The sequence below is a fragment of the Micrasema longulum genome, unplaced genomic scaffold (genome assembly GCF_059751315.1).
Source record: "Micrasema longulum isolate JH-2025_06_02 unplaced genomic scaffold, ASM5975131v1 h1tg001139l, whole genome shotgun sequence".
Lineage (NCBI taxonomy): Eukaryota > Metazoa > Arthropoda > Insecta > Trichoptera > Brachycentridae > Micrasema > Micrasema longulum.
The window spans coordinates 68572-90034 of record NW_028278327.1 but is presented as its reverse complement, the minus strand read 5'-3'; the positions used below and the strand labels follow the sequence as shown (position 1 = coordinate 90034).

Below are 21463 nucleotides of genomic sequence, written 5' to 3'. Positions count from 1 at the left end.
GTAATTCCGCTCAAACTTATTAATGTCTCATTGATACTTGTATATTAAATTTATTGGATGGCATTCAAAAATATTTTAGAAAAAACAGAACATTGGGTAAGAAATGCGAAACAATATTAAAAGTGATTATTTCTTTATAGTGATACTGTAGCTGTAACAATTAAGATAATGTTAAATAATTCCTTTGCGTACAGTTTAAAAATTTAATTGCATATTTTAAAATGTGTGTTTGCGAGTGTAATTTAAATTTATATTTTGTCTTGTTCGTTGTGAAGTAATTTTACACGTTCCGTTAAATATTCATATGTGTTTATTTTCAAAATTATGGTTATCAAAAGTGCTTTTTATATTTTTCTAGTCACGGGAAGGTAGGGAAAATATTTTGTGATAGTGATACAAAAGTTTAAAGATAGTTATAAATTTTAGAAGGAACACGTTATTTTAATTCCTAAATTATTTAAAGTGAAACCTTTTTCAAAAATAAAACTAATATTTATGTTCTTTCGATTCTTTAATATTTCAATTTTGTGCCCATTTTTTTTTTAGCTGTAAATAACCGTGGTATAAAATGGGAAACAAGTTGTGTTAGGGCAGGGTTCGAACCTCGGACCTCCTGATCCAGAGTTCGCGACACCAGCCATGGGACTAAAACCCTTTTGATTTATTCGTAATTATTTAGTTAGCATTGAAAAATCATGAGTGTATAATAAAATTTTGTAGTAAATCGGGTTGTACTCCCGTGACTAGTGTTGTGAACTCACGGATCAGAGGTCTGAGGTTCGAGCCCCCACTCTTCCCCAACTTGATACTAAATAAATAATGTAATAAAAAATAAGATGCATATTAAAAAAAAAATAGAACACAAAGTTTCATGGGAAAAGTTATAGGTACCTACTTAAAAAAAAATATATATATTAAAATAAGCATGTTTTTTTGTTGTCAAATGGTTATCCTGTTTGTCCACCGTGCACGTGGTTTTGGGTTCAATTCTCGAATTCGGAAAAAGTTATTTGAAAAAACCTTTTTTTATCACAATGGGCCAGGAGATCCAATTGAATTGTAGCGCAGAACACCCAGGCTTGAAAAAAGTATGAATTTTTAAAACGTTTTTTTTTAACCGGGCATCGAACCCGAAACCTTCTGTGTATCCATTACAATACGGAGGCCGCTAATGAGTAGTCTCCGGACTGGCACCTGAAACGTAAGACTAGACCTTCATGTTACCAAAATGATTCAAAAGGAGTGATAATGATGAAATTTTAATTAAGTATTTGATGGACACATGGATCAGAGGTCCGAGGTTTGAACCCCGCTCGACGACAACTTGATTCACATTTTCCAATAGTTGTAAATTTAAGACAACTGTTTGAAAATACCCCTTAAAATTGAAATATTTAGGTAAATCATATAAATGCAAATGGTTATTTTTTTATTGTATTACAGGTTAATAAATGTAAGAAATCAAATGATTTCGAAATTTTAGTAATCGGAAAATCCAAAAATAATTTTAATAATAATAATAAATTGACAATGTTTTAAGTTTGTAAATTTTTTGTTGACAAGGACTAGATTCAACCCCTTAGGAAACTGCTAATATTAACATATTACAACAGAGATAACTAACATTTTAGAGAAGGGAATATAAAGTCTAGGCATCTTTTTTCTCTAAAGTTAAATTGGCCACTTTACACACTGTATAACATTTACGATTCTGCCTGTATTTGAACATCCATATCTTCCTTCAATTCTTCCATATGCTTCCAAGTGCTAAAACAATATTGATGCGTGTGAGATTCATCTGACTTCCATATTCCCTTGTATAAAATGTTATACATCTCTGTTGTAATATGTTAATAATAAATTGAATAAAATGTTCCTATTGCGATATTATTTTTTTAATAAAATACAAGTTTTTTTTTCATATTCTATCAGTTCTTCACAATATTTTAAATAATTCCACTTCACCTGTTTATCTGAGAGAACCTCTCTCACAGCATGGGCTATCTATTCGCTCTAGTATCAAATGAACCCTTTTAATACCCATTCACCGCTCTATTTTATTTACAAATTCTTCATATACCATTGATTTTCTCAAACCGAACGGTTTGGGTTAGGAAGAAATTGCCTTCAGGCAATATGCATATGTATGTAAACGGAATATTTTTGTATTTTGAGTGTTTAAATAAATAAATTTCTTTAATACTTATTTCAGCTTTTTGATATCACAAGCAAATGGCAGACAAACATTTCCAAATAAATTCAAGTTTGGCGTGGCAACATCGGCGTACCAAGTAGAAGGAGCTTGGAAAACATCAGGTTTACATTTGCAATTGTTACACCTGAAAATAAACATTGATTTCAAAAACTAATCATTGAATATATTTGCATCACTTTCATAATCTGGAATTGATTCACATTCGCATACACATAAACACAAACGTCGCACACATACAATTTACTGTTTTCGTACATATTATTACATCCTTGTTTATTATTCTAATGTATTGTATTTTGTATTGTATTATTATATTGTACATTAGGAAGGGCCGATATTTTTTTTTCGAATTTAGAAAAAAGGGGTCTAAAAAGTTGGCTTTTGGCTTTTTGCTACTAGGTTTTAAGGCTAAATGTTGAATCAGTATTCATATATTATGAATTACAACAGTTTTTTCCTTTTTAGATAAAGGAGAGAGTATTTGGGATGAGTTTACCCATCAAAAGTCATCTCCCATAGATGATGGAAGTACTGGAGACGTCGCATGTGACTCCTACCATTTCTATAAACGGGATATAGAAATGCTGGAAGAGCTTGGAGTTGACTTCTACAGCTTCTCCATTTCCTGGACCCGCTTGCTTCCATCTGGCTTCAACGACAAGATTAGCCGTGATGGTCTTCGGTACTACAACAGTCTTATTGACGGGCTTCTGGCGAAGAACATAACTCCTCACGTGACACTTTATCACTGGGATCTGCCTCAAAAGCTTCAAGATCTCGGGGGATGGAGTAACCCTCTGATGGCCAACTATTTCGTGGACTTTGCGCGTGTTGCCTTCGAGAGTTTCGGGAACAGAGTTAAAACTTGGATCACTTTCAATGGACCTTCTTTGATCTGCACTAATGGCTACGGAACGGACAGGAAATATGCGCCCCCCGTGAGTTATCCAGGGATAATTGAGTACATGTGTGAGCATAGTGTTCTTCTGGCACATTCTGGGGCATATCATTTGTACAAGAATGAATACAAAGCATCCCAAAAAGGTGTGATACAAATATATCTTAATAGAGATAAGTAAAAACTTAGAGACAAAGAAAATTAATAGTGAAGCGGTTAAAATTTAACACACTTTACTAATTAGCATAAAATATGGTCAATAAAGTATAAGGTAAAGGAAGTCTGCTATGATGTTTCAACTTATTGGCTTTGGACAAAACGATGAATCTCCATTTGTACCTACGCTACTACAGTATCATACTATAGTAAATTGTTATTATTTTAATAAGATGTCCAATAATTGCAAATTAGCAATTGGCAAAAATTGACATTGTTATTAGATATTTATATGTTTTTTCATTATGTATTTTTGTATTTTTTAATTTAGTACTCACTCCTTTTTCTTACTGAAGTATGAAGTGAGTTTCTAGAAACCATATCTCAATTATCATTTTAATTATTTTTTTGTATATATATATTATTTTCATATTGTATTCTTTGGAATTTTATTATTTATACCTTGTTTTTCTGGATTGTTATTCTATTGTATCACATGTCATAATTTAATCTAATTCATTTTTCCATGTATTTTTTATTGTTTATTATTATGGCTTGACACTGGCACAGCCTGAATTATTTCACGATTATTTACACGAATGTAGTTTTAAATGAATTAATAAATAATGCATATTAAGATCCTTTTCACCCGAAAAACTTCAAGTTTATATGATTTCGACTAGCTTTTAAATAAAATTTTGATCATTAACTTCAATGAGTATGTTTATTATAAAAAAAGTTATAATATTTTCAGGGCGAGTAGGAATTGCATTGTATTCACCGTGGATTGAACCATTTTCTAACTCAACAAGGGATCGCGAGATAGCTGAGATTGGGATGCAGTTTGCAGTGAGTTATTTTATATAAAAAAAATGATACCGACCATGCGCTGTCTGTCCATAGATTGGATGGAACTAATGCTTTCCTAAAAGTTTGACTTCGAAACAATGAGAACCTATTTTTTAAATATTATTCTAAAATCAGTTGTAAGCTAACTTATTTATTTAACAAGTACAACAAATATTTAAAATAACTTTGTTGTTAATCATGGCGATCTAATATGGGTTCGATATTTATACATAAATAACTTATAAAAAATACGACAAAATGAGACATTGGTGTTATCGGGTGCAGTATGGTCAATTCAATGTTCTGCTAAAAATAGCCAAACCGCTTTCACACAAAAAAATGTAATAATCACAATATTTAAGTTTGTCCAAATGTTTGTCGACAAAAGACTGGATTTCACCCCCTCGGGAGTCATTAATAATATTAGTAATATAATAATATTAGCAATGTTTGGATAATTTATATAGCGCCATTTTTGTGAAAATCACCTCAAGATATTTCATATTCTCTTCTTTAAGGTATTCTTCATCCTTGTTGTAATAATTAATTAAAAGAGTTTCGATCATAAAAACGGCATTTCTCAATTTGCTGAAAACACCCACAGCACGAGAAAAATCTTACGTTTCTTTAAAAACCATTATAAAACTGGTCAAATAAATAATAAGATTCTTATAAAGTTTATATTTGAAGCACTAACTTTGACGAAGAAGCTTGTTTGCTTTGAAACCGGTCAGTGGAAAATAAAAATTAGTGGTTAAAAACAAAGATGTTTTATTTATTTTATTAAAATTAGATTCTTGTTTGTAGTATGTAAAAAAAACTAATGATTTTATTGCTTATGATTTGTCAAAGTCAAAAACATTCCAACTGTTGTGTAGATTATATTATTCACTATTGTGCTATTATCTCTGTTTCGCTTTTCAATGGCTGGCTGCTTTCTGCATAACTACGTTCAAATCAAAATCTTTAGAGGCTCTGTGGAAGTAGTTTTACCGTACCAATCCATGTTTATTTTTCATATATTGAGACTTATATAACAAATTTGATATTATAATATTAAACTTTGGAAGATAACTCTGTTTTGCTGAAAGTATGCTATAAAATCGCTTTTTAGTTTATTTCAAAGTAATTGACTCGAATTAACCGTATTAGTAGTAAGTGTATATTTTACTTATGTACCGAGTACTAAGTAACTACTCTTGAAATCAAAAACCTCACTTTACACCCCTGATATTGACAGTACCTCGATATAGGTTGTAATTTGCACAAAAACGTAGTCTTCTTTACATCGCTCCAATCTCGCGTCGTTGTCTTGACTGGCAGTGGTGGCGAAGCTCGTCTAAATCGTGTGCACACACATCTAATAATCATGAAATCAATGATGAAATAATTATTTTTGCAGCTTGGTTGGCAGGCTCATCCGATATTTTCCAAAGATGGCGACTATCCTGAAGCCATGAAAACAGCTGTAGCCATTCGTAGTGTGCAGCAAGGCTATCCGAACTCCCGCCTGCCACAGTTTTCTCTTCGGGAAATTCAACTGCTGAAGGGATCAGCAGACTTCCTGGGGCTCAACTACTACACTTCCATGGTTTACCGAGAGTATCAAGGACAAAAGCCGCATTTCCCTGAACCTTCGATTGCGGACGATCTTGGCTTTGAATCACTGCAGCTGGATTCCTGGGAGCATTCTGAATCAAAATGGCTGAGGGTAAATAAAAAACTAAAATAGTTTCCATTGATTATTAAATATCTACAAACGTTCCACGTCGCGTCGGTTTTACATTGAGATTACGTAATGGAAAAGTCGGCCCTTTGGGTTTTATGTAACCGGCCATTTGAGCCTTGTTTCATCGGCCTTACGGGTCTCAGTTGATCGGCCCTTACGGCCACGGTTGATTAGAATCTCGGGCACCTGCAACTATCGGACCCATTGGGCCTCACAATTTACTTTTTGTTGTTAACAGCAATCTATACGAAGATCTCTCTAAAAAAGCTGCCAAAACCACACAAAATAAACAGATATTTTAAATCCGAAATGTTAAAACCTGTGGTCCCGTGGCTAATATCGCGGATTAACGGATTAAAAGTCCGAGGTTCGAACCCCCACCCCGCTCTACCATAACTCCAATTCTATCATGACTCTGATTCCGAAAAATGGACCTAAAATTAAAACGTTTTGGTAAATCATAAGAAGGTAAATATTTATCTAAAAATATATAAAAATATCTACGAAAGTAGTTCGGTTAGTAAGCGATTAAAATCGAATAGTGACGAATATGTCATTAAAAATAATAGCAGTCAGCTGTTAGGCCTGTCCTCTTGGCCTCATTGTATCGGCCTTACGGGCCTCGGTTGATCGGTTCTTCGGACTTCGGTTAATTAGGATCTCGGATGTGCGATATAAGTTATCCATAATACAAATTAAAATCAGTATTCACGAATAGCTTTGTAAAGCGCCCCTGAAGAATTATATTACCAAAACGGCACCGTATACATTATCCATTATAATAATAAACGACGCATAAGTTAAAAAAATATTGAATTAAGGGAATTAAAAAATATACTCGGTATTATATCACGAAAATGGCGCATATTGTATTATTATGGACACTCTTTTTCGTAATGTAAAAAAAGTACAGCAAAAATAAATAATTGTATACAAATTGATAAATTAATGTGAATATAAATTTAAGGGATTAAAAAATATTTTCTTGACTTGTTTTTAAATTTTGTCAGAAAATAGTGAATAATTATTATCTCGCTGAGAGAATATTATTATTCCGGCATTCAATCTTACGCCCGTAGCACACCTTCGCTGCGAAATACGAGTAGCGAAACCGCTGTATGAATTCCGCTGCGATCAAGTGTAGTTTGAGTAGCGGAACTGGGCGTCGGAACGTCACGCGCAGGGTTGCCAATTTGTGGGAAATTCCCCAAGATGCGGAGAATCTCAACTTGATTGGGGATTTTGTGTGGATTGGTATTATCCGGGGAAAATGCGGGGATTTTAACATTTTACCATTTATTAATTTTCTTTTGCAAACACATCGATAGTTTGATGGTAAGTGATTAAAACATCAATTATGATGTATGAAATCGATATTTTTTAATCGCAACCCAACATCTATTTTAATTAATAATTCGGGGTTCCCCCTTTTACCGGAAAATGAAAACAATGACAGTCGGATGAGCACATTAGGTACTAGTACAAACGACTGCTTGCGTTTTGTTTTATTCTCTTTCAAAATAATAACGGTTTTGTCCTAAAGTTGATAAATGGTTGTTAAAAGTTGTTGATAAAAAAACGCAAGATAATCTTAAGGTAGGTTATTAACTAAATATGTTTAAATTCTTCTGAAGAGCCCACAAACGACCCCTTGAAATATCGAGGATGATTGGGCCTTTAGTCTATTTTGTTTGAACCAAAAAATATTGTAATATTATATGTGCATAAATGGCAAAGTTACCGGTGGTGGACCCTGTCTACACTCACAATTCAAGCCAGTTTGTATTTCATGTTATTATGTACATATTTTTTTCAAAACGGTTTTCTTTCTTGAGATAATTATGTGGGGAATTTGTGGAGAATCGGGACTTTGTTTTCTCCCCATTTGGGTAATTTGATTTAGATTTTTGGGGAATTCAGAAAAATGAGATTGGCAACACTGGTCACGCGAGTCAGTTGAGTTGGGGCAATCGGAGCGAAATGTCGTCGTTATCAGTCAGAAAAGGAAACAATATTATTCTGGACTTTAACTTTGAAAAGGCGTAAAGTTTGTAGAATTTAGGTGCACGACATTAATGAAAAAATAAAGAAATTAGGAGAAAACCGATTATGTAAAGAACTAGTCACATGAGGATCGTTTCTATCCATATTTTAGAATGAGCCCAGAGAGTTTTGTAAGAGTAAAGTAGCAGTGCAAGTGGTAGGATTCAATAATATGTGCCACCATTTCGACGATAATGTTCTCTTAATTAAGTACAAATAAATTATTAAACATAATACATGTACTTAATACATAATGTTATCTCATGAACAAATAAATAAATATACAAATACATGTAATACATTATATAATTATTATAATAAGAATTCATACTTACCTTATTTAATTCCCTCTGGATTTCTCTACATGCCTGCAATTTTTTCATAATATTTTTAAAGTCTGGATGATTTAATAAATAGAAAATAGGTCTATTTCTGACCTCTTGAATGAATTTTTCTGTAAAATCAACGTCTAATTTATGAAAAAATATAGTTTCGCTTTTTATTTTTGTCGACTTCCACAAACACGTGCGAAAACAACGCGGCACCGCAACAAAGTGGCAGCCGGAGCGCGGAGTGTAACTGGCGTCGGATCGGATCGACGAAACCGCGCCGGGAAAGAGATAGAATTATAGTCAGATTCATGCGTTAGAACAGGCAGTTTCGCTAGTGTTCCGCGTCTCTTACATACGGACAAGACATGGCGAAATTACTGCGGTTCCGCTTTTATAGTTTCGCAGCGGAGGTGTGCTACGGGCGTTAGAGTTTACACATCTGTGTAGGTATACATTCTAAGCACTAAAAAATGAACACGTGCGTGAGCAAAGAGTAAAAAGGGTCAACACGTTTTCTTAAAAATATTATGTTTGACAAACAATAAACAATACATACGACATTGGTAAAATAATCACAATTTGTTATGTTTAGATATTGTTTATTATATGTGAACACAACATGCGCAAATAAGTTTAAAAAAAGTTTATGTACCTACATATTATTTTTTGTTCCTATTGACTAGCCTAATTAAATTCTATTAATGTTATGAAAGTTATTACAGTAAACACTAACAGGTTATTACAAATTATTTTACCTAACGAACATAACGGACTATTTGTTTTTATGAATTGCATTGCAGTTCCCCTATAATTATTTAATGTATCGTTAAAAATATTAATATCAGCTTTACTTTCAGCATAATTGTATAATCTTAACATACGTGATAATGCATTAAAGTGCGCCATATTATTATCGAAGGTTGGAAGATAAAATGTAGTGTACGATCTCAATCGCCGACTGGGGACATTCAGGGGTACATTCTCTTAACAAAATGTGCGATAAAAATTACGATTAATTATATTATAAAGATACATCAAGTCTAAATTTGTCTCCTAAATTCCAATACGTGAAATATTACGAGAAAAATAATACTACTTTCGAACTTTTCGACTCGTTGTGTTGTGACCGTCTCGCTTAACGATGTTTGATTATGAATATAGCAACAGGCCCTAAATAAGTCAATGAACTGGGAGATACTGGAAGAAATCATAGATAAAATGAACTTTTTGCGTTATTTGTGTAAAGTGACTTTTGAACGAAAACTATAAATATATTTTTTTTCTATGGGAGTTGCAATATTATTATTGACATTGATTATTATTAACAAGGTATATATTTCACAAGCAAATCTTGTTTCCTGGCCATCTTTATCCGAGTAACGTTAGGAATAAAAATAATATCTGCTGTGGACCTTTAGAGTTTAAAATTTTTCAAAAAATCCAAGTCACTAACCAAAATTTTCAATTGAAATGTCAGCTCGTAAATATTGTAGTGTGTTTTCAACCCGCTGCCTCATTATTATACATACTATCTACCAGGGGCGAGCCGTGTAAAGAAGCGATTATGCACAGCTTACCATTACATTTGACTAACCATAATAATGTTTTATTGTAACTTTATTTACAGACAAACAAATAAATAATTACCATTTATTTTAAATCATTTCCATCGTTTGTATTTTTATCCTAATATAAATATTAATATAAATAAAGCGCGCCCAGCGCCTACGGTGAGCCAAGAAACTAGCCGATTATTCCAGCTTATTTTTTCATACAAATAAGTATACTATATTTTGAATGTACTAACCCCAGTGCGGGTTTTTTCTCCTTGATTAAACTTGCAGATTACACAAATTATTTGAAGATTCTTGATTTGGAAAACAGTATTTCAAACATTGTTTCTTAAAGACTATTTTTCTTTGAGATGGTACTTATGACATAAGACCATAACTTTTATGCGTCATAGTGTAGGACATATAGCACTCCACGCGATCGTTTTTAGAACTAGTAATTACTAGAACAGTGCGGCCAGTTGACATTTCAATTGAATACCTAATATCGACTGAATTCATAGTGGTATTTTTTGTTTTTTTTTTGTAATGAATTATATATTAAAGTAATGGATAATATATCTAAAAAATATAATATATCACGAAGTTACATCGTTTGAGTTGATTTCATGGATGAGAGTTGTTGTATCACACAGAATCACAGAAAAATATCAATTTATGGTATATATAACTTACATTATATTATATACCTCCTATGTAGGTACAAATATATATTATACTTTTTATAGCTTACCTGTAAATAAAATCACCATTCGCTACTGCTATCTACTATCTAGACTTCTATATTACCTTCTCTTAAATTAACTTAAATTCTTTATCTCTGTTGTAATATGTTAATATAAACAGCTCCCCAGGGAGTCGAATCCAGTCCTTGTCTACAAATATTAAGACAAACTCAAAATATTGTTGATAAATCCACCTGGTCCATGAAGAAGTATAGAAATTGAAAAAATAACATTTTCATGCGTTGCCTAGTATGCAGGTGAAACAATTCAATTAGATGAATCTCACCCGCATAAATAAAGGTTTCAGCTCTTTAACTTCACAAACATCAACATATGCGAGAATCGAAGGAATATAGATGTTCAAATATGGCAGAATGGTGAATGTTACACAGTGTGTAAAGTGGCAACTTAAACCAGCCATTGACAGGTCATAAGCCCTGTAGATGCCTAGACTTCTATATTACCTTCTCTTAAATGTTCTTCATCTCTGTTGTAATATGTTAATCTACTATGTTATAAAGATGAAACACATAACTACATTATGCTTAAGATAAAACCGATGCTTAAGATTTGAACCGTGTAAACCGTGTAGAGTGCAAGTACTAATATTTTTGCTCTCGCTTTAAATTCAGTTAGTAAAGCTTAAAGGTGCATATTTACGATTGTTTTTAAACATACGTATTTATAAGGAATCGATCTTTGCCTGGTGAGATATTTTACAACTAGTTTACTTGTAATCTCGAAGGATTTGAAATTTTATGCGAAAAAAATCTGTGTTGAGTCTACCTACATTAGAATAAATCATATTGTCCCGGCTGAGGTCTACTTGACAGCGCCGCATTGAGTAGGTACTTGCTAGCTAAGTCCGCTACAAACTCAGGCGAACACAGCAGTGCCATTTTTCAATTAAAAAAAAACGAAAAAGTATTTTATACTTAAAAAAAAAAAAAAAAAAACTAAAAGTAAATATGGAAGCTCAATCTTTCGTTGAATATGCTAAGCGTGCTATAAATGCATTGACTACACTGCTAATGGATCCTAATAATAAATTTACAAAAGAACAACTCGGGAAAGTAGTCCCAAAAACCAACGAAATTTTGTGCACAATAGGACAAATGGCAGTAAAGATGAGCGCATTAGAGACTGAGGTTGCTACGATTAAGAAGTATTCCTCTTCAACTAATATCGACGTCTTTAATATCTGTGATCTAGTATCCGAAGTCCAAGATAGAAGTTACAGGGAGAAAAATATTGTTTTATGTAACTTACCTGAGAGTCAATCTACGACCCGAGCCACAGCTATTAAGGAAGATGATTCTGCTGTCAAGAAAATACTGTCTGAGCTTGATTCCTCTGTTCAAAGTCAAGAAATAAAAATATACCGACTTGGAAGAAATACTGGAGAGAGGCCTCGAGCAATTAAAGTTGAATTTTTGGAGGTCAAATGGTCACGACTACTACTGAGTAGGAAGCACCTTTTAAAAAATAATATTCGCATGTACCAGGATCAGTCTTCATTACAAAGGAAACAGCTTATCGAACTTCGTAATGAACTTGATAGTAGGAAAGCAAGCGGCGAGACTGATATCACAATAAAGTACATAAATAACAATCCTAAAATAGTAAAAATGTTTACAAAAAACGACAATCCATCAACCTCTACTATCAAAATGTAAGGGGGGTGAGAACAAAACTACAGACACTTAAAACTGCATTACCAACTACGGATTTCGACATTTACTCATTTACAGAAACATGGTTGAACAACAACATCGACAATACCGAACTTGGTTTTAGCAACCACCTAATATATAGAAATGATCGGGATAAACTTGCTTCTAACAGATCTCGTGGAGGAGGAGTTTTGATTGCAGTATCGACTAAGTTCTCATCACGAATGCTCAAATGTAAAAAACAAAATTTTGAACAAATTTTTGTAATGATTTCATCAAAACGAGAAAAAATAATAATAGGCTGTGTGTATATTCCCCCTTCGTCTGATACGCAAACCTACAAAGATCATTATTTGGAAGTGGAATGTCTACGAAGGCGGTATCCTGAGGCCGCTATAGTTTTGACGGGTGACTACAACTTACCCAATATACAGTGGGATCCAGATGGTATCAACACTAAATCTAGTGATGGCATAGACCATGGGTCAAGTGAGATAATTGAAATGTCAATGTTTTTAAATCTCCGTCAAGCAAATTATGTTTATAATTGTCTTACTCGTCTCTTGGATCTTGTTTTTTCTAATTCAGATAACATTTCAGTGCAACTTGCAAATGAAAATATTTTACCAATTGATAGATACCATCCACCTTTATGCATTAATTTGGGAACCCTTATTTTAGCAAAGTACAAAACCTCTGATGTTAGATTAAATTTTTTTAAAGCAGATTTTCCTGCCATTAACTCATTTATCCTTAGCAGTGATTGGAACTTTTTAAATCAAAATTTAAATGTAGACGATATAATTGCCCAATTTTATCATATCCTTGATACTGCCATTGAGTCATCTGTGCCTAAAACTACATTCATAGCAAGTCATTTTCCTAAATGGTTTAGTAAAAAACTTATTGAAGTTATACTACATAAAAAGATTGCTCATAGTAATTTTAAAAGGTCTCGAGACATTAAAGATTATGAAGAATTTTCGAAATTGAGAATTTTGTCTAAGCAGCTTTCTAAAACCTGTTATCAAGACTGTGTAAGTAAATTTGAAGTCGAGGCTGCATCTAAGCCGCAACATATTTTTAAATTTTCCAAGATTCTTAACAGTAGGGAATCTGGAATTCCGTCCACAGTGTATTACAAACGCAAAATGGCAGACACACCACAGGAAGTTGCCAATTTATTTGCTGATTACTTTAGCAGTGTTTATAGTTCTACTTCTAATTCTAGGTTACACAGTATTGATAATACAGATTTAATTGATTTTAACGACTGTGTATTTACTGATTCTGATGTAAAAAAGGGGATTTGTGCCTTAGATCCAAAAAAAAGCGCTGGGCCAGACAATATCCCTACACTTCTTCTTATACAATGTTGTCCCTCTTTAACTGGTCCACTTACAAAAATTTTTAACTTGTCCTTGAAAACTGGAAACTTTCCCAAGAAATGGAAGATCTCATACTTAACCCCCATTTATAAAAAAGGAGATAAAACTGACGTCTCCAATTACCGACCCATTTGTATTCAGTCAGCCATTCCAAAGTTACTGGAATCTGTTTTGCTAACTAAGTTCACCAATGAAATTAGTAAAGTTATCACTCCGTTACAACATGGTTTCATAACTGGTAGATCAACTCTTACAAACCTTATGTTGCATCAGAATCGGTTGATCACATCAATGGAGAGACGTCATCAGACTGATACAATTTATACTGACTTTAGTAAAGCGTTCGACAAGGTTTCTCATACAATTTTAATACACAAACTTAGTTCACTGGGAATTACTGGTAATATCTTGGAATGGTTTAAAAGCTACCTGTCATCAAGGAAAATCTTAGTAAAAGTATTCGGTTATAACTCGTATCAGTTTGAGGCATCTAGTGGGGTACCCCAAGGCTCCCACCTGGGACCAGTACTGTTTTCTTTGTTTGTTAATGACATTGTGTCGATATTTGAGAAAGTAGACATTCTTCTCTTTGCCGACGATCTTAAAATTTCAAAAACTGTTACCTCTGATACCGATTGTGGAGTTCTTCAGTCTAATTTGGTAAGGCTGTACAACTGGTGCCAGAAAAATGAACTTTATTTAAATGTCGACAAGTGTTGTGTAATATCATTTACAAGAAGTAAAAAACCCATAATATTCGATTACAACATTAATAATATCAATCTGGGAAGAGTTACACAAATAAAGGATTTGGGGATAGTTTTTGACGAAAAATTGACATTTATTCCTCACATTGATACCATCACTAATAAGGCAATGAAATGTCTCGGATATTTGCAGCGAACTGTAAAGGATTTTAATTCCATCACTACCCTCAAAGTGCTATTTACTGCCTTGGTTAGAAGTAATTTAGAATTCAATTCAACAATTTGGTCACCTTATTACAATGTTCATATTTTAAAGTTAGAAAGAGTACAACGTAAATTCCTTAGATTCATCAATTACAAACTTAATATACCCGCTGAAAATATTGATTATGATAATTTATTATGTACACTAAATATGTCAACTCTATGTAAAAGAAGAATTATAAATGACTTATTAAATTTATATAAAATAGCGAATGGCGTATTGGACGTCCCGGAATTAACTAGTGTTATCAGCTTGAAAGTACCTCTTCGAAATACTCGGCAGCTAACGTTATTTTTTGAATCTCCTGGCAGTCACAATTATTATTACAATTCACCAATACCTAGACTACACCGGTTAGGTAACGAGTATGGTGTTGATATATTTTGTCTGTCTTTATATAAATATAGGTTAAGTATTCAAAAGGTTATAAATTAATTTATGTAAAATTTCTTAATATTTTTCTTTATTTACTATTTCTTTTTCTCATGTATCTCTTTAATAATGTATAAACTTATATGTATGTATATGTATGCGTGTATGTTTTCATATGTAAATTTTAAAAATATTTTTCTATGTACCATATACCTATGTTAGTACATTTCCTGATTTTTACCTATTATTGTATCTTTTAGCTTTTCTTATGTTATCTTTTATTTTTACCAAACTTACATACTTATGTTTCACTGCTGCACTTAAATGTAATTTCTAAAATATGTAAAAGCCCATTGGGCGTGTAAATCAATAAATAAATAAATAAATAAATAAGATCCTTAAGAAAAACCATTTTTTAAATTTTCAAAATAAACGAACGTTTTAAATGGAATCGTAAACTTTATTCTAATGTAAAAACACATTTTTTTATAGGTGAACCCACCAGGCATCTATAACGTGTTAATGTGGATCTCTCAACACTATGGTAATCCAGAGGTAATAGTGACAGAGTCTGGTCTATCCACTGGAATTGGGCTGGTGGATATAGGAAGGGTGGTTTTTCTCCAACAAACCCTTGGACATGTTGCCAGGGCAGTTCAAGAAGGATGTAATGTAACGGCTGCGACAATCTGGTCTCTCATGGATAATTTCCAATGGACAAGTGGATACACGTAAGTTTAACTTTTTTATTCGTGAAAGATTCAGACAACAGTTTTATTTTATATTTGTGCTTTGTAACAATACTTTAATTAATAAACGTAATTCCAAGGTAACTCACGTTAAATTCTACTCCATAATTGAGTCGGTTTTTATTTGTTTTATCTATATTGTGTAAAAAATATTGATTCTGTATATTTATCAATATACACGGCAAAAAATACATATTGTGTAGAAATAAACACTTCAAATAATATACAGTAGATAAACGAAGTAAAAAAAGCATAAAAAATTTATATGTACATATTATATCACAATGGTTTCATTCAATGAACACGCCAACATATTGTGTAAAAAATAAAAAGTCATTAAAAGGAATAAAATAATCATTAGAAAGAATATAAAAAGTAAAAAGTACGATAAATGTTTTTTAAACGATTTTTTTTAAAGTTATTTTTTTTAAAAAGACAGGTAGGTTTATCTTTTTTCATAATTACATTGAACAAAAAAATACAAAATTACACAATCTAAGTTTAAGAGAAAAAAACGTTTATTTTAAGTTAAAAATGTGAATCCAAAAAGCATATAATATATGTTCACAAAAATATACATAAACTAGAAAAAAAAAGTAAAGAGAAAGCAATTAAAATTTTAAAAATATAATATAGGTACATAACTATAGCTTGTCCAATATAAGTTACAGTTCACCATCTTTGAAATAAATAAAAAGAGTTGAATTATATATACTGTACATTGAACATCGATTAAGAATACATTTTTAGAAAATCAATAATTTAATTTAGGGAAACCAATATTTTTCAAATATTAAGTTCGCTTTCGTAACGAATTTTACACAGCTCGGCATGAAGTTCTATGCACAGACATATATAATAATAATAAAACTCAGTTCTAACCAAACATGTAAGAAAAAATAAAAGTAACGGAAACTTTCAAGGATTCTTGTTTACTTCAATAATGATAAAAAAAAAAATACTATCCATACAGAAAAAAAAGTAACTCGCGTTATATGGTTTTGGTAACTCACGTTACATTATATTTTAGTCATATTTTTTAACCAAATGCTAATGGATGCTACACAATAGTACTATAATTAAGTTTATAGTATTTTTAAATTATATTTACGGAAAAGATTATCTCATCTAAGCCCTTACTTAGTAATGTGATATCATATTCGGATCAATCGAGGAACTTAATACTATTATTAGTTTCTTTATTCCTGATTTTTTTTCACCTTAACATGCCAGGAGGCCCAATTACAATTACTGTGGTCAATTACAGAAAAAAAACATTTTTTTGAACCCGGAACCTTTAGTGCGTGATTCAAGCATCTTAACCGCTAAACCACAAAACGGATTTCGGACAATATTCTGTAATTTTTAATCGATTTCTAAAATATAAAATAATCTAATACACTTACTTTCCGAATGTGTCTCGTAATATAACGCCGCGTAATTGACAAACAAAACTCTTAATTAAATCTCTGTTTCAATTTAAATTAAATATATTGTTCTTCCAGGGAACGTTTTGGCTTGTACGAGGTTGATTTCAAGAGTAGCAAGAAGACCCGAACCATACGAGTATCAGGACTCATTTACAAGAATATAATTGAAACTAAATCAGTGAATCCATTCTATTCGCCTGTACAGTCAGTTCTACGCTCATCTGCTTTTACCAATTTCAAACCTTCAGCTGTGTTAGCTTCTACTATTATTTTTACGTTGCTCTTCATTTAAATGAAATAATCATCTCTCCGTGTCTATGTAAAGATAGGCAATGAAAAATATAACGTCCACAAATGCATTGGGGAACAATTTTAAACACATTTCTGTTGAGTTCCGTCTTAGAGTGAAATAGGCATTCTAATTTAAAACTATGATTAGTTTTCTTTCTATCACGTTACGTTTTTCTCTACAGCTTATCTTAAAGTGACACTTTTAAATTCATATGGATATTTGCCGTATGGTAAAAGAACTTCACACTTGCATGAACAGGCGTCGTGACGCAGTTGGTCAGACTGACTGTGAAACTGGCGTCGCGGGTTAGATTCCCGCCAGTTGCAAGAAAAAAATGCATAATAGATTTTTTTCTCAATTAGTCTGGGTGTTGTGGTGAGTTTTTCATTACCTCCTTCCATATCCCCTCTTTCCCACCTGCTGACAAGTCTCTAAAATAGAGGCTTAGCGGGTTATTCCTTTTAAAAACAAAACACAATTGACTTAAAGTAACTAAACATCCTGAACACAGAAGAAGTTTATTTGTTACCAGTACAAGAGAGAGTATGGATACTACGCATTGCAGTTCCCAGCATTGTTCCTTTTAGATATGCTTGGTATCACGAGTTTAGGGGGTGGAAAGAGCATTGCCGCGCTTTTGATGGCCTTTAAACTTCTAATGGGTGTACAGCCCCAACATTTGGAGCGCATAAAATTATTTTTGCCAAGCAACTATTTAAGATCTAAGCAACACATACCATTTGTTCTTCCTGAATACCGGACAAATTTACCGTTGATGACGTCTGTAAGGATTATGATTGGTCTGTTGAACAACCTACCAAAAGAGGTGGATCTTTTCTATGCTAGGATTACCAGCTTTAGACTCTTCCTCTTTAACAATGTTTTATAATGTGTATTAGTGACTTATTGTTTTATTTAATATTGGACCTTAATAATCTAGTGTGCTTTTTTAAACCGGTTTTTGTAATTATCCAATAATATAAAATACGCATTGTATATATTAATTGGCAGTAGTGCTGTATAGCACATTTAAATAAATAAAATAAATAAATATTTTAAACTTTCATACAAAGTCTTTGTACAGTATGTTTGGTATTTTTTTAAATTATTTTCCTTTGTATGCATATTTTGAATGACTTTTGGGACAAAAAGAGGGTATCCTGAGCTTAAAAAAATAACGTGATAGACAAAAACTGTGCCAATCTTGGATTCAGATACCAAAAGTTAGTCAAAAACAAGGGTTAGATAGTCAACGAAATTTGAATTCCCAGTGTCATGTTTTCTTTATATTCATATATCTCTTTATTTTAAAAAATCATTTAAGTGTGTAAGTAAACATTATATGTGGAAGCTCATAAAGAAATTGTAGAAATAATATGAAGGTTTTATCACTTTTGCAACATATGACTGATATATTTCAATAAAATGAAATGTATTTATGTAAAACAACCAAGTGTAATAGATACTAGAATTATGATTTTAATTCAATTTACTTATTTCCGCTGAAGAACCTTTTTACAAAGTGTAAGTAACATGGGCTGAACATAATTTTATATATAACATAAATTACGTTTTAAAGTCTTCCGCTCTTATCACTCTTGCCTCTTTTTAATTTAATACTGGTCCCCAAGTCTAGTGAAAAAGGTACCAGTTGCAAAACATTTTGTTTATTATTTTTTTAAATGATAGTTTAAATATGGCATTTACATTACAAATAATACGCAAATTATAAAAAGATTTTTTTGTTTAACATATATATTAACAACCCATTATTTGGTACTATAAATTAATTCATCTAATTCCATTTGATTGTTGTAGCGACATCTATTGATATAAAAATACAGTAAAAATTACCCTTTTCTAATAAGAATAGGAAGTATTCGTACCTCGTATTTTTTTCAAGAAAAATAGTTTTTTAGTTATCGTTTTTAAAATCGATTCAATGACAAATAAGCTGGTACTGCATATGAGAAGCTATGATTTTATTAATAATCTCGTATAATAATTATTTATAATATGTGTACCTCAATAATTCACAATAGATTACACCTCACATAGATAAACATATTTATAAGACAACTTTTAGTTTTATTTATTTCTTTCTTGAACTGTTTCTGACATGTGTTTCCTATTCAAGATTTTGAATAATATAACTGAAAGTATTTGTCTCTCGGAAAACATCAATCTAATCTGCCCTACCAGATTTACCAGACAAGTCCGATTTTTTTGAAATCCTAAACCATCCAATGATTTCGCTCAAAATTCCTTCATTAACCGTATCGGCACAAAATACAACAAAATTTGTTCCTCCCTTGATATATTTGATTCAAAACATTCTCATTTTTAATTTATTACAGTTGAACTGTAGATAGGGGTGATTCTGCAGCTGCTATTTGACCGGCTATCTCGGGTGAGATAACTTTCTTCAGGCAGAGTCTTCGGCGATCTTCTTCAAAGGGGCAGGCGGCGACATCGAAAGCGGAGAGGGCGTAGATTCAATAAAAATGCAGTCTTGATTTATACATAACATTTATTCATAAAAAAAAGCCGAGGTTTTATCAACAAATTTGTACCGTGTCACGGTCGGGCACGGTACGAGACAGCATACTAGGCCGCAAGGGAGAGCGAGAAGGGGTCGGACTTTCCCGGCTTACGTCGTAGCACGCTCTCCCATTGGCTGGACAATTTCACATATTGTTTTTACTCTCATACTTATGAGGTCTAATAATTCCCTCGGGATAAGTCTTGCATATGAAACGAGTATGTAGGCCTCTTCCCCGTATCTTAATCAATGTACAAATGATACAGGGAAAGGTCCTACATACTGATAAAAAGGGTGACATAAGTTTTAATGGGATTGGACAGGGTCTGATTCCCCGCAATCCGATACAAATATGTGGCTAGGGTCTCGATATTCTAACTTCTTTTTGATAAATTGTTACTTTTGGGAGCTAGGACCAACAACCCAGTTTTATATAGGTCTTCGGACGTACGGTATATAAATATGGTAAATGTGTTTTTTCTGTGTTTTTATTTTATTTTTTAAATGTATTTTATTTTGTTTTTTTTTATTTTTATTTACTTTATTTTTATAACTATATTTATTAATGTATGTATTTTAATTTAATTTATTATTTGCAACTTCTAAATTCCTACCATTTCTCAATTATTAAAATGCTTTTATTTTTAAACCTATAATGTACTTAATCAATAACTCACATCACTGTGGAAAATTTATGTTGACTGTTTTTACAATTTTAGTTTCTATTTTATTCTTATTTTCTGTATGCAATAAACGTAAATGTGTTGTTTTTTCCAAATAAACAAATAATTATTAAAAACGAAAAAAATGGTAACACACAAAAAATGGTGGAGAATAAGATAAGACATTTTTGCAATATACAGATCATATCATCAACTTTACATTGATCAATATTACACAATCAACGGTAACAATAATCAAATATTATTTTATCTCGTTCAGTTTGTAGTATTATCAACGCCCGAAAGTAGGTATACGCTGCAATTGAGTGATAATTGAAAGATACAGTGCACTGACTCTTATATACTACTTGTTGTGTGCGATAATATGTAATTTTGTACTACCAAATTTGTATTCGAATCTGATTGTAGGCTGTAGGTTGTCTGAACTGAACTCTTGTTTGTCTGTGTTATTCTTGTCTCATAGAAGGGAAGTGGTAAATTACAAATCTAAATGGTAGACTAACTCAAGAGAACCGCGCGCCAACCATGCTCTAGAACCCGTCTCGTCTGCTCTAAGGTCTGAGAGATTGTTAGGACGATTAGGGTCTTTGTATAGGATTGTTCCTACTGTTGGTATTAGGACAATTAGGGTTTTTGTGAAGGATTAGTAACGAGAGGTTATTTCGCCTGAGTTCGAAGGAGATCATGTTTGGATTTGTGCTAGGACTTTGCCAGTAGTGTGTTGATATTTGATGTACTCATGTGCTTTGGTAAACGTATTGTTTTTCTTCGGTTGATTCAGTGCTTAAACAAAATTGGCGTACTGTGAAAAAATAGCGGGAGTAATACGTGATTTTGGAAAGTT

General features: G+C 32.2%; 1 protein-coding gene across 1 annotated transcript; it reads left to right on the top strand.

Moving 5' to 3' along the window:
• Positions 1-211: 211 nt before the first annotated feature.
• LOC148276830 (myrosinase 1-like) lies at positions 212-18447 on the top strand. The gene is made up of 7 exons (XM_088233695.1): positions 212-368; positions 2213-2316; positions 2681-3259; positions 4024-4118; positions 5521-5829; positions 15416-15654; positions 17178-18447. The coding sequence occupies exons 1-7, from the start codon at positions 325-327 to the stop codon at positions 17392-17394; spliced, it is 1587 nt and encodes a 528-aa protein (XP_088089821.1). The 5' UTR covers positions 212-324; the 3' UTR covers positions 17395-18447.
• The last annotated feature ends 3016 nt before the right edge of the window (positions 18448-21463 follow it).

What these genes read in the sequence shown, in the direction of transcription:
- LOC148276830 (XM_088233695.1), top strand. Translation starts at nt 325, where the DNA reads ATGGTTATCAAAAGTGCTTTTTATATTTTTCTAGTCACGGGAAG. An exon ending in ATTTTTCTAGTCACGGGAAG is followed by an intron (nt 369 to 2,212) that starts GTAGGGAAAATA and finishes TACTTATTTCAG; the next exon opens with CTTTTTGATATCACAAGCAA. An exon ending in CAATGGACAAGTGGATACAC is followed by an intron (nt 15,655 to 17,177) that starts GTAAGTTTAACT and finishes TTGTTCTTCCAG; the next exon opens with GGAACGTTTTGGCTTGTACG.